The following is a 14259-nucleotide window of genomic DNA, read 5'->3' on the forward strand; positions in this document are numbered from 1 at the left end:
AAAAAAAAAAAAAAAAAAAAAAAAAAAAAAAAAAAAAAAGAAAACATAGAAAAGAAATGCTTCTCTGCCTCCCACACAGCCCATGCTCAGCTCAGTTTAGGACTTCCTGCCCAGGGAATAGCACCACCGACAGTAGGCTGGGCCTTTTTAAGACACTATCTCACGGACTTGTTCATACATCAACAAGATAAAGAAGAGTACTCAGTTGAGACTTGTTTGATTTTTTTTTCCATGTGACTCTAGCCTGTGTCAAGCTGACAGTTGCTAACTGGGACACACCCACACAAAGGCAAACACATACATGCACATAAAATGGAGTTCCTACAAGAAAAAAAAATATCAGAAATAACAATTCTTAATTGATTAATCAAATTTCCCCTCTTCTTTCATGAGAAAAGTGCAAGCAACATTGAAAAGTCAGGGCTTTTTTTTTTCTGTACCTTTAAACATTTTGCTTGGGATAGAAAGATAAATACAAGACAACAGCTTGAGAAATAATATGCTCAAGATTGAAAAAGAAAAGCCATGAACCAGAACAGGTTGATTGATTCACACCTATAATCCCAGCACTCAGGAGGCTGAGACAGGAGGCTGTGAGCTTCAGTTCAATCTGGTCTATGTAGTGAGAGTCCAAGAGAGAAAGAAAGAAAGAAAGAAAGAAAGAAAGAAAGAAAGAGAGAGAGAGAGAGAGAGAGAGAGAGAGGAAGGAAGGAAGGAAGGAAGGAAGGAAGGAAGGAAGGAAGGAAGGAAAGGAGGAGGGTAAAAAGAGAGCAGAGAAAAGAGGAAAGAGCTATGAATATGTATTAAAGAAATAGCACCCTGCCTCTCAGTCTCTGTACCCTCAGGGAATTGGTTAGCCACAGGACTCCTCTCCTTCCATACCCAAATCTGCATATGTTCTCGTCCCTTCTATAAAATGGTATATTTGTGTAGGACCTACATCTATCTTCTCATGCAATTAACTGCTTTGTAGATTACTTGTGTCTAATATAATGTAGTTGTTATGGGTAGGAGATAATGACAAGAAGTCTGCACATGACACAGCTTTGTCTAACCTGCATTTTGTTGATTCTATGAGTGTGGAATTCAGGAATCAGGATTGGGCAGCTGTAATCATCTCCCACAACAGAAACAACGGGATGGTTCACTGCAGAAGGAGGGGTATGAAATAGTTCAGGGTGAAAGCACACCAGCTCCCTGCACACTCACTTTCAGGAAGCAGGCGTAAGAGAGTTCCTTCCTGACTGTCCATGAGGCTGGCTTTACCCTAATACCCAAACCAAAGGTATTACAAGGGTCAGACAGTTGCAGACTGATAACCCTCATGAGTACAGGAACCAACTTCTTTACCAGATATTATCAAATCCAAAAAAGATTTAAGCAGCATCACGAAATCTACCCCTGGCATGCAAACGCAAGATGGAAACCCTCCCTGAGGAAGACAGTCCTACCAAACATATACAAAGATATGTCACCCCTTTGGCAATGCTGGTTGCATCAAAAAGCAGGGAGTGGGGAGAAGAGGGTGGGCAGCTGAAAGTGAAATCAGCGTTCTGGGATGGTTAAGCTGGAGGAAGTGACTGTGTGTGAACCAAAAAAGGCTAACTGCAAAAAAAAAAAAAACAAAAAATCATATCTACATGATGGGCAAGCAACGTACCAACTGCGCTACAACTGCAAAGCCATTTCTCCTCCATGCAGCCCACCCTTCCACCCAAGAAACTCAGCAGTCTTTCCTCCCACCCGCCCACGAAGCTGACGCCTACAGACCGTGCCCACCTTAGCTCGCAGCTAGCCAGTTTCTTCCTTCAAGGATACATTAGGTATTTGCCAAGTCTGGCATCTGCTGGATCATACGGACACCAGAGGACCATTTCAATGTCATTCTCAAAAAGAGCAGCCTTGTACCTTGCAGGCTCACTGGCTCATCACAGGTCTCCAAAATCACAGGGCATTGAAAACAATTCGGAAAGTGCACTGCAGAGCAGAATCCAGATGCTGGGCAACCCACTCTCAAGATCCGCCTGCTAGGGTCATCGTGTGTCTCCAGGCTGAAAACCTTTCACACCAACCTGCTCAGATGGGGGTCTGCCCCCAGTGTCCCTCATCCTGACTGGACATTCCTCACAGCATCCTGAGGACCCCTGGCAGGGAGGGAGTTGGAGCCATGAAAAGGGAGAGGATGCCTTCCACCTAGCAGGGTGAATCATTGAGAAGCAGGGTAGCCCTAGGGAGAGCCCTGAAGAACCTTCCCCTTCTTTCCTTAGGCCAGAAGCCTCATTGTCAGGCTGGAGGTGGCCTTGTAACAGAACAGAGGGAATGATAGACCACATGTGGGCCTCACAGAGGCGTCCAGATTACAGGATAGGTCTGGGGAAGGGTCTCCTACCCACTAGTGTCCTTTACCAAGACCCCAAGCTCTCCCTTCTCACTGTCTCTGCCAACCCACTGTTTCCTCCTTCCTACATAAGGTAAGAGAGAAACCAGCAGCACACCTTGGTCTAGGCATCTTCCTGATCACGTGGTACACGGGAAGGGCCAAGCTAGGAGCTTAGGGCCCCTACTGACACACACACACACACACACACACACACACACACACTAACCGGTGCATCCTCCATCCCTAACACATGCCCCTCCCAGTCTGTGCATGCCCCACCTGAACGTTAGGACACCTCTGGGGCGGGGCCATTCGCTGTCAAGGCCACGTGTAGGGCCTTAGGGGAGAAGCAGAGCAGGCGGAGGGCGGGCTGTTTTTAAGGCGCGTCCTGAGGTTTTCAGGCTCCTCCTCTTGGAACTTACCTGGGCTCAGTTTGATCCTGGAAGTCATATGTGAGTGGAGCAGCGGCCACGAACAGGTAGGCGCTTTTACTCACTGGGTGGGGGTGAGGGTAGGAGAACCCAGTTCTGCGCTTAAACTAGAGCTAAGTCTGCACCCGGGTGCACAGATAAAAAGAATCCAAGGCCACGAAAAAAGAAGCTGGCCCTGGGATCTTGGACACCAGATTAGATCCTGGACAGACCCAGGTCTCCTGACGAGTAGACAGAGCACTAAGCGGAACTAGGAGGCTGCCCACTGTCTGCTGCCCCAGGTCAGGCCACATGGCTCTTAGGGAGGCAAGAGACAATGAGGAGTAATTTCAAATGATGGGGTTCCTGGGTTTGTGCAGTGGGGGAGACTGGGACTTCATCCTCTGCCTTCTCTACCTGGACTCCTACGAAGTGAACCAGGATGACCATGAGGGATTTCCAGCTGCCCCAGGGGTTCCCTGCCCCCAGAGTTTTGGGGAGGGAAAGAGAAAGGAACTAGAGTTAGAATCTGAAGAAGAGAAGGCATAGGAGGGACCTGTAAATAGGGCAGAGATAACTGGAATCCTTCCTCAGACAGACAGACAGACACACACACACACACACACAATCTGAGCCCAGGCACTCCTCCCTGAGATATAGAGCATAAAGAATCCAGCTAGAGGGGTACACTGGGGGGCCCTGGGGTGTATAGCAACATCTTAGAGGAGCAGACAGAGCCTGGACCCGAGTCCAGGGGTGACTTGGGAAGACTAACTGAGAAAATGCCGAAGAGTTTCCTGTCAGCATCTATCCCTGAAGCTTGGTATCCGCTAGGTCCAGACAGAGAACAGAGGGTAATCCTGTGGGACTTTTAGAGACAAGAATACCTACCATGGGATCCAAGACATACACTTGTAGCCTGGACAAGGCCTTCAGCCCTGCCAGCACTCCCCCCTCAGAACTGTTGGGAAAAAGAACGAGTGTCTGTTATGATCAAGTCACCATAAGATGGATAAAACCTCTGAGATCTGCTCAGAGAAGGAAGTATCCTTTCCACAGGAGCACACAGGCAGCATCTGGGCAATCTTGAGTCCTAGTCATGGGGGATACTCAGCTTCCAGTACACCCAGCCCAGAGTCCCCAGCTTCCTCTGTAGGCCTGGCAGTGAACCCTGCAAGCTGTGCCTGGCTCCTTGGACTCTTGGAGACTTTGTGGGAAAAGCTGTGTCTTGGGCTCTGTGTCCTCAGCTGCCCCCAAGGAAGACAATCAGAAGCCAGCTCCCTTCCACTGCCATTTGTGGATTTGATTCACCACATGACTTCCCCACACCAGCACGAGTCCCCCTCTCCCCTTCCAGGACCCAGCCAAGAAGTCTGATAACATAGCCATAGGAGCCTGGGGTGAGGGGTGGGGGAGTGGTGGTCAGACAGGCCTGGCTTCTTATCATTAGGCATACATACCATGCCCCCTCTGTGACCCCTCTGCCTTTGAACTCCATGTGGCTTAAGGAGTTAAGATTACAAGGGTCCAAGGCCTAGATTTGAATCTCAAATACGAAGCCTCTTGGGATTCTGTAGGTTATTTGATTGGTTGGTTTGTGGGATGAGGGATGGGGGAATTGAGATAGGGACTCATCTATCTCAAGGTGGCCTTGAACTGGCTGTGTAGCTCCTCCTGCCTGTACAACTCTAGTGCTGCGATTACAGGTGTGTGCATCACACCTAATCCCTGGTGCTTTCTTAACTTCTGTGAGTCTGGGTATCTTCTGGGGGTAAAATGGACTGAGACCATAGGCTAGGGCCTCAAGAAGATTGAATTACCGGGAGCAGCTGCGTAAGGCATGTTGACCAGTGCCTGGTACCTGACGGGTGCTCGGTACCTGGGAAACCCCTTCTAAGGATGTCATAGTCCATGAACCCCAGTTTCTAACTCAACTCCAGAACTGTTTAATGGTTCCTCACGCAGCACATTGTAGCTTCATGCTCTGACACGGTGGGCAGGCAACAAAGCTCAGAGCTGCCAGAAGGATTGAGGTCAGCATGTCCCTGTTCCACCCAGCTTTCTCATTAGGCTGTCCTAGAACCTTTTACCTCCTCCTCAACAACAATCCATGAGAAACAACCATCAAGGTTAGACAATAGTAAGAACTTTTCACATGGAGAAGATTATAAAGTTATGATGTTTCTTTTTCTTTCTGGATGAGCCCCCAGGGAAGTGACTGTCAGCAGACAACGTCACTACCCTGTTCAAAACATTCTTGTGGCTTGCTCTTACCTCCAGGGTTTGAATTGTCAGTCCTGAGCCTGTGAGTCTTGGCAGAGCCTAGACAGTCCACTGGCTCTACCCTGTCCCTCCATCCCAAACACATGCTTCCTGGATATCTTTGACCTCCCATCTGGCCACTGGGCCTTTGCACAAGCTGTACTACTGCTTGAATACTTCCTTGCCTCCTCAGTCTTACCCGCCTTGCCCTGCTAGCTCCTTCTTTTCCACTTTTGCATGTCCCCTTCTCCACAAAGTCCTCCCTGCTGTCATCCCTACCAGTGCCACAGAATCTCCTCCAAGTCCCTGAGTCCCCTGCAATATTACGCATACCTGGTCGCCTGCTTGCTGATCCATTTCACCAACTAGCCTCAGGACAGAAGGTCAGACAGCAGGCAGCCTAGAGTCCAGTCCTGTTCTGACATTGGTTGCCAATGTGACAGTTGAACCATTCTTTTTATTGTGTAATGGGATAATAGTGGTTCCTACCTCATAAGGTTGTTGTAAGGACTTGAAAGGGCTTCATGAACCTGGTAGTTCCTCATAAATAACTGGGTAGCATTCATCTAGAAATCTGTGCATGACATCGTAAGTGATTACTTAATCATCCCTTTAAGTCACCTAACCATCCCTTTCATAGGCTCGGCTGTACCAAGCATTGTCCTGAGCATATTTTTAGCGTTAGTTCATTTTTTAAATAAGGAAACCAAGTTGGGGAAAAGTTAATTCATTTGTCCAAACTTACACAGCCAGTGAGTGTCAGAGCCAGGAGCCCAGTGAGCCTTTAACTGAAGGAGCTAATTTGTCTTTCCCTGAGACCCTGGGCAGGGGGCTCACCTACAGAGATCCCACCCTCGTCTTTCAGGTCCTTGGAGCCCTCGTGAGCAAGATCTAGCTCCAGGGAGAAGTGAGGCTGCTTGGAAGCCAGAGGTAAAGCACTGGCCTCGCTGCCCCACTATGTCCAGCTCCCTGCTGGCTGGAGGTCATGTGGTCAGCCTGACTCCCCACGAGGAATCCAGGATGGCCCTGCACCCAACCCCCAGCCCTGGCCTCCCAGCCCTGTGTCCTTACTACACCACAGAGAGCTGGGGAACCCAGCCTCTGATGGCCCCCACGCTCTGCAAAGGCAGCTCCAACAGGCTCCAGCAGGTCCAGCAAGCTGAGGCCAAAGCTCACAGCCTCCTTCAATGCCCTGGGGAGCAGGCCTCAGGGGGCTCGCAGGATCTGGACTCTTGCATTGACTTCTCACTGGAGGCCCTCAACCAGATGATCCTTGAGCTAGACCCCACCTTCCAGTTGCTTCCCTCTGGGATTGCTGGTCCCCAGGCTGAGTCTGCCAACAGTATCACTTCAAGGAACAAGAAGGAGGAACCTGAAGCCTTAGGTAAGATTTTGGGGCACAACCAAGAGGGGAGCTGGGGGACAGATCGCAATCAAATAAGAGCTCTTCTACAAAATCTGAGGCACAGGTGGGCCTGTCCTGTGGGGAGTACTATGCAGCCCTAAACAAGCTTCTGACCTTTCTGATTTCTCTGTTGCACAAAAGGTATAAATACAAGTTTCTCTCACTGTACAATTCTGTCTGGGTCCAGAGTTTGAAAACTGGTAGACTCCAGTTTCATGTGTTTTTTTATGGGAACTGAAATATGCTCATCCATGTGAGCAGTTGACATGCACATAGTGAAGGCTTCCTGATTGCAGGGTCCTCGGACTTACCTAAGTTCTTGATGTTTCTCTTTATAGTCTAAGTTTGGTCCCCTGAAATTATCATAGGAGTTCTAGGTGGCCCTAGCCCCTGTTTAGGGGAACATCTCTTGAGAAAGGTCTAAGCTGGGAATTGTGAGATGGGACAGACATAGAACTCAAGAGAAAAGACGCTGGCTCACCGTTCAGGAGGAAGAAGTCCTGTTTTGAAGCATCTACCATTTCCATAGTCTAAATTGTCCCATCCTGGCCAGTTCCAAGCTACTGAAAAAATCGATCTCACTGTACCAATACAATAGCTATATAACCTCAAAGCACACAGAACGGTAATAATGGGAATGTATGTATTTAGAATGTGTCTGCTTTTTTTTTTTTAGAGGTTTGATTTTTTTTTGTTTTGGTGTCTTTTCCTTTCCTTTCCTTCCCTTTCCTTTCCTTTCCTTTCCTTTCCTTTCCTTTCCTTTCCTTTCCTTTCCTTTCTTTTCTTTTGAGACCAGAGTCTCTGTGTAGCCCAGGCTAGTCCCTAAAACTCCATCTCCTTTCGTGGACACTGCGCCTGGTCAGCATTTTTTGTTTGTTTGTTTTGAATCTAAGTTATTCCACTATCAGTTTGCAGGATGTGATTGTTAATAATGGCCGTGTTCAGCAACCAGCTAGACAACATCGTGAAATCTGCCGTCTTAGCTCTTTAACAAGCCGGTACAAGCCAACACCAATATGCTCAGTCCGAGGGAATCTGGAAAGCCCTGGGTGCCAATTCAGTTTCCCATGCATAGAAAATCTCAAGTATTCTGAGAATGACAGGTGGCTAGTGGCAGACCTATGGGGCAGACTGACAGCTCAGGCCTCCAGGGCTCAGACGGCCGGAGCCAGGCGGTGCGGTTGGATCTAGGACAACGTTCACTTACAGAGTACTTACTGCGTGCCAGGCCCCACTCTTATGTTGAGTGCCTTCTACAGAATCTTTTTTTTTTTTTAAAGACTGCATGTCATGTAGCCCAGGCTGGCCTCAGTCATGCTAAGTAGCTCAGGATAACCTTGAATTCCTCCTCCTCCTCTTCTTCTTCCTCCTCTTCCTCCTCCTCCTCCTCTTCCTCCTGCCTTCTCCTTCCAAAGCACTAGTTAGGAATCTTCAGTCCTCCTATCCTACCTCACTGAGGTGAGAATTTGACCCCTTTTTACAGATGAACGACTAAGTTAACATGGGCTTGAATAAGGAACCCATCTAACCTGGGCTCAGGCGGACCTTACGTAAGCTGTTGACATCACCTCCGTATCTTTGGTTCCTCATCTACGAAATGAACAAAAAAGAGCTCTTAACCTGAAAGAATCTGTTTGTCACAAGTCTTGGTGCACTGAGCCATGGTAGAGCGGAGATTGCCTATTCGGCCAGCCCTAAGTCAGTTTAGACTCTGGGATAGAAGCCAGAAGAGCACCCAGGCCCTCCTGCACCCAGCAGGGGATCCTGGCCTCACTGCTTACCCTAGTCCTGCCAGGCCTAAGAAAAGAGCTATCTACTTCCCCAGCAGTCTTCTCCTGCTGCAGGCCAGTCATGGCCACATCACGGCCAGGGAAGCGCTTTAGACCTAATTACCATTGGCAGGAGCCAGCCCAGGGTTTTAATGTTCATGCCCCAGGGAAGGGATTCCACCCAGCCAAAACCAGTTGGGACAAGATCGGTATTAGAAGTCCACATGCATAGGGTGGGGTGTGGGGGTAGACGCCCAACCCACGTCCTCCTCCACTGAAGGAATGATGGTAAGCAAATGGCAAAGGGGTCCCCATCCTCAAAGTTTTCTGGGTACAGCCTGTCACTATAAACATGGGTCCATCCAACTCTGGGGAACAAGGAGTACAGAAAAAACAAAAAACAAACAAACAAACAAAAACTGGCAGTGGCCAGAAAGCCCTGACAGCCCTCTGCCCTTCTCCCCGCCTCCCCCATGCCCCTTTTTAAAACAAAGTCTTAGCTCTGTAGCCCAGGCTAACCAGCAACCAGGCAACCTCCAGCCACTGTCTCTGGAGGACTACAGGCATACTCAACCCCCTCGTTCTTCTTAGTATCAATCCTGCCTCCTTCCACTGCTCACATGCCTCTCCTACTTAAGAACCCCTTCCTCCCAAGACAGTGAGACTAAATCAGCACCCTTCAGGAAACTGCTCTTCCCCTCACCAAGAATGGCAGATGCCTGCTATGCCTTTCTCAGCCTCCCCAGACCCTCCTGTGGGCCACTGTTGCTGGTGAGAAAGCACCCTCAGGCCCAGGACACTGCACATAATTTTGGGTGAGATCCCTTAAGTCTTCACATCCTCAGTGTGGATACTACCCTTCTCCCCAGCCCCCACACATCCCATCCATCCTCCTTTGGAGGACCCTGTCCCCAGGAACCAGCAGAGGCTCACGATCCTTTTTCTCCTCCCTTGGTTAAAGCTCAACCGTCACAGAGTTTGATCATCCTCTCTAGACAGAGCCGTACAGACTTCCTTTTGTGAAGATTAGCCCCTGTGATGTATGTCCCTGCGGCTGAGGGAAATCACAGTGATCTCATTTTACAGATGTGTTAACTGAGGTCGAGGAGGGAAGCCATGGTCCTCAGTCACCCCCTACTGTCTGGCCGGTCAGGCTTTCTAATCCTCTTGTTCCTGTCTCTCTCCCTAAACTGGAGTTTGCTGAGAGGCAACCTACAAACTTCTCTGAAACTCAGCCGAGCCCTCTCTTACCCCAGAACTTGGTCAGCACCCCCCTTCCTTGCCTCCTGATCACCTTTCTTTATACTTGTCCTTCAGGGTCACTATCCCAGAGGGCTCCTGGCTCCTAGACCCAAACACCATCTCCCTTATCCTCTCTGCGACCTCCCACCCCATCCTTGGAACAGGTCCCCACATCTCATTTTCCAGCAGTTTCTGCCAGGCAAGGCTGTTTGCCAGTCCCAAGGGCAGGCTGTTTAATAACTGTCTCTCCTCCCCCACCCACATGCCCTCCCTTCACCGGCCAGGCCTGCGGCTGGCGCCTACATCCACCCTACACTGCCGGGACTTGCCCCACAGGCCTGTAAACAGCGGCTGCACCCCAGAGATGGGGTGGGAGCCTCCACCTCCCCAGCCATCTACCTCAGGACAAGGAGTGTGGGGGTGACTCACAGCGCAGAGCCCCTCCCGCCCTACTCAGCTCCCATACAAGGACTTAGATACTTTTAAGACTCATGAAGTTGAGGGCTAGTAACCTCCCAGGCCGAGAGACCCACACTGGGGCAGAACAAGCATCAGGAAGGACTTAAAATGAGATCTCAAAGAGTTCCTCTTTGTCCTAGAAAAAGCCCCTACCACAGCTGAAGGGCAGAAATTGGAGTTTCTTCCATGCCTTCCATTGTGTGGCATTGGAAAGCTAATTTAACCTAGCCAAGCCTTGAGTTCTTGTTACTTAAGGATTGTAGCATTTGAATAGAGCTGCGGTAACAGCACAGGTAGCAACTATGTTGTGTGCTAGCAATTGCCTAGCTTTGGTAAAAGTTATGCGAGAAACCTCAATTCTACTCCCACATGCTCTCCAGTCACCGATTGCCTCAGTGAAAACGATGTCTGGTCTGCCCAAGGGCTAGTGTGAGGGTCAGAAGTGGTTATGGGTATAAACACTATAAAGTCTTTCTAAAAATAGACGTTAGGGCTGGGAATGTAGCTCAGTAAAGGGCTGGCCAGGCATGCATAAAGCCCTGGGTTCTATCCCCCATCCTCCAAGTACCACATAAAACTAGAAGCGGTGGCTCAGATCTGTGATTCCCAGCACTGAGGAAGTAGAGGTGGGATTATCAGAAGTTCAAGGTTATCCTGGGCTACTTAAGGAGTTTGGGGATAGATTGTGTCTCAAAAGGTTTATGTGTGTGTGTGTGTGTGTGTGTGTGTGTGTGTGTGTGAACTGTACTTGCCAGCTTCCTGGAAGAATCTCTCTCACTCTCAGCTCTCCTCTCAGAGTCTACAGTGTAGTTCCCCAAATCATGTTACTTCATCCTCTTCAGCCAAAGATACCCATTGTGAGCCAGCGAGAGGGCTTCCTTTGGACTACCAAGGGCAACTGGTGGGGAATGTTCCTTCCTTGAAGAGGTCCACCATGAGCCAGACTCCATCCATCCTGTGTTTGGTCCTCAGCACCACCCTGGGAGGCTGAGTCTAGATCACAGCTTTGCAGATAAGGAAACTGAGGTGGAGAGAGATCTGGAAAGTTACTCAGTGCCTCCTGGCTAGAAAGTGCTGACGTCAGGATTCACACCCAAGTTTCTGTGACTGCAGAGCCAGCCTGTTTCCACATTGCCTGAACCAGCATGCCCGAGTCAATCCACCAGCCCTGTGTGCCTAAAGTATTGGCTACTTTCACCAGGCTGTGAGGAAGAAAGCATGAATACCCCAGGCAGGCTGGATAGAGAAGGGACGAGGCGCTTTAGTAAACTGAGTGCTCTCCAGGGCTCTACCCTAGTTTCCATCCTGGGAAGCCACAGAAAGGATTCGTGACCCTCTAGAAGGGGGACAGCTTGTGCACCCCCAGTTTCCACCACCTGTGCCAGACAGTGCTCCACCTCAAGTCTGGAGAGGAAGCAACAATTCTCTCTGGCCCCCAGGATTCAGCAGTGTTTTCTTTCTCCCCTCCCCCAAAGATATAAAGTACATCGAAGTGACCTCCACCAGATCAAGATGCCTTGACGGTCCCCAACGCTGCTCCAGCCCATGTGTCACCCCACCATTTGGCTCCCCACGCAGTGGTGGCCTCTTCCTCTCCAGGGACATCCCCCGAGAGACTCGAAGCAGCAGCAGCAGCGAGAGCCTCATCTTCTCTGGGAACCAGGGAAGGGGTCCCTCTCCCCACACTCCTTCTTCCCTTAGCAGTTCCATCCCTTGCCGGGAGAGCAGGGCCTCAGGCTCCCCACTGGCAACTCCTCCAGGTTGGGAGAAAGGGCTGAGAGCCCCACATCGGGGCAGCAGGGTCTCTATGCTGTCGGCCAGCCCTGTATCAGATGTCAGCTATGTGTTTGGAAGGTAAGATCTGTCTGTGTTCAGACCGCAATTGCATGCATGGTATCACGTGCACGCACACGCGCGCGCGCGCGCGCACACACACACACACACACACACACACACTAGAAGGGCATCCTGCTCTGTGAGCAAATGCATGGGCATGAAGAGAAGAAGCATGGAGATTGTCTTTTCTAGTATCACGTTTCTAGCTCAAGTTCCCCTCAAAGCATTTAGAACATAATTCAGTGTGTGCTAAACCTTTGGCTTCCATCTTTCTTGACCTTTTGAGAATAGAGAGCTACTTTAAAGAGACTCACCTGCTTTCTTTCCAGCCCTCACATGACCCATCTAAGGAAGGACTTTGAGAGCTTAGGGATGGGAACTGGAGCAGTAGCCCGATGGTTAAGAGCATTCCCTCTCTGGCATAGTACCCAGGGTCAGTTCCCAGCACCCATATGGCAGCTAACAAGCATCTGTGCCACTCTAGATCCAGGGGATCCAGTGCCCTCCTCCGACCTCCACAGGCATGACACTCACATGACTTAAAAATAAGTACATTTCAGAGGTGTACACAGGCTTGGGGGCCTGAGGTGAAGCATCTAGGAATGAAAGCCCCTTCTCCCCTAACCCCCCTCCACAACTCCCCTCCCCACCTCTGGTACTCACAAAGCCTAGTTAGGAGAGACCAACCCCCTGGGCCTTTCAATTGTCCCAGGTCATTGTTCTTAGGCCTCACAACAGAAATGCACAGCAGCCTGTCCAGGTTCAGGACAACTAAACCACAGGACCTCAGTCCCACACACCAACTCCAAAGGCGATGCCAAGGCAGTCCCTGGCAAAGGAGCTAGGGTCCCACCACTATACTTGCTGGCCTAGACACCTAGTAGAGATGACCTCCTCCAGATAGAACATTCCCCCTGCATCAGCCCAAGACATGTTCAGTCTAGGTGGAGCAGCCTGTCCCCACAGCGCTCTTGAGAATCATGGGTAAGGAAGATGCTGCTGTCTGTGACCCTTCTATCAGACCAACCTGGTAGGGAAAGCAGAAAATCCAGACCTGGCTAACCTGCTGGAGGTTAACTCCACTGGCTAGTTTAAATGGAAACTTAGGAAGGTTCTGTACCCTGGTGCAGCCCTTAGAATTCAGATGAGGGTTCTCTTTACTCTGAGTTTTTGACAAGGGTATATGCAATGTTCTCATTGACCCAAGATAGGGCCCCCAGATGGCTAGATTCTAGAACCTATCTCTGACCCCAAGTCACTGTCACCCAACACCCTAATCCTCTTGTGTGCTCTTTCCTGCAGCAATCAGTCCCTCCCCCACTCAAGCTTCTCCAGCTATCCATCATCTTCTAGATCCTTGGGAAGTCCAGCCAGCTCATCTTCCAGCCTCCACAGCCTGGACCGAGGGTCCCAGTGTGTGAGACCTAGTGATGCCCAGGCTCCTCGTAACCCCGTACTGGGCATGGGCCAGCCCCAAGCAGTCCAGTCTACTCCAGTGGCTAAAGAGCAGGCGAGTAGCTGCCCCCCGTCTGTCACCAACTCCATAGTGGACATACCTATCGTGCTTATCAATGGGAGCCCAGAACCACAGTCTCCCCCAGCCCAGCGGACGCCAGGACACCAAGACTCTGTCCAGCCTAGGGCTACATCTCCCGGCCACCTCTCTCAGGCCACCAAGAGCCACAGCAAGACTCTGCCGGATGTTCCTCCCACTGCATCTCCAGAAGGTATGCTGTAATCCAGTACCTCCAGCATTACACAGTATAGTTAAGGGGACTAGTCAAAGTCCAAGGGGGTTTGGCAACAGCATCTTAACACTTTTATTGACTACCCACTGCATGTGAGCGTTGTGAGGACACACAGATGAACACAAACTAGAAAGACTGGCCCAATCAAAGGCTTATCAGAGAGTAGTGCCATCACAGAGGTAGCGACGCTTAGTAGGTGACAGATGAAGAAGAGATCTGTAGGGCACCTTCAAGGCTCAGGCAGCCCGGAAAACAGGCGCTGTGGATACCTGAGCTACAGCCAGAGGAACGGAGGAGACTTTTGTAGTGAGGATTCGGGAATTTGGGGTGCTTTAAAAACACAGACATAGTATAAGAAAGTGTTTCTGTTTTAATCCCAGGTGTGGGATCTGGGGCTGCTTCAGATTATCTGGAGCAGCTAACTATGATTTGCCTCGTGCTCTAGCAGGGCCACGATTTTGCCAGATAGTTTTTGCAGATAGTTTCTGCAATTGTGTGACTTTGGAATTCTGGGAAGGAACTTTTCAGAGGGTCTATAAATGCTAGGGCCCCTGAGAGGAGAGCTGAGGTTGATGGTTGATGGATGGTGTTTGTTTAAGGGAGTTACTTATGGCTTGTTAGTAGTCATGCTCAAAAAAGAAACAAAAGGAAAGAAATTAGATTCAGGGATCTCTCTCTCTCTCCCTCTCCCTCTCCCTCTCCCTCTCCCTCTCCCTCTCCCTCTCCCTCTCCCTCTCCCTCTCCCTCT

At 50.0% G+C, this 14259-nt stretch overlaps 1 protein-coding gene across 1 annotated transcript in view; it reads left to right on the top strand.

Annotated features, from left to right (window-relative positions):
- The first annotated feature begins 6009 nt into the window (after positions 1 to 6009).
- Positions 6010 to 14259, top strand: part of Tns4 (tensin 4) — a 16241-nt gene continuing 7991 nt past the window's right edge. Inside the window, exons 1-3 of the mRNA XM_028755185.1 lie at positions 6010 to 6436; positions 11403 to 11781; positions 13066 to 13490. Of these exons, the coding sequence (XP_028611018.1) occupies positions 6010 to 6436; positions 11403 to 11781; positions 13066 to 13490 (1231 nt within the window). The remainder of the gene's footprint in view (positions 6437 to 11402; positions 11782 to 13065; positions 13491 to 14259) is intronic.

Source organism: Grammomys surdaster, unplaced genomic scaffold (genome assembly GCF_004785775.1).
Source record: "Grammomys surdaster isolate TR1022 unplaced genomic scaffold, NIH_TR_1.0 126048, whole genome shotgun sequence".
Lineage (NCBI taxonomy): Eukaryota > Metazoa > Chordata > Mammalia > Rodentia > Muridae > Grammomys > Grammomys surdaster.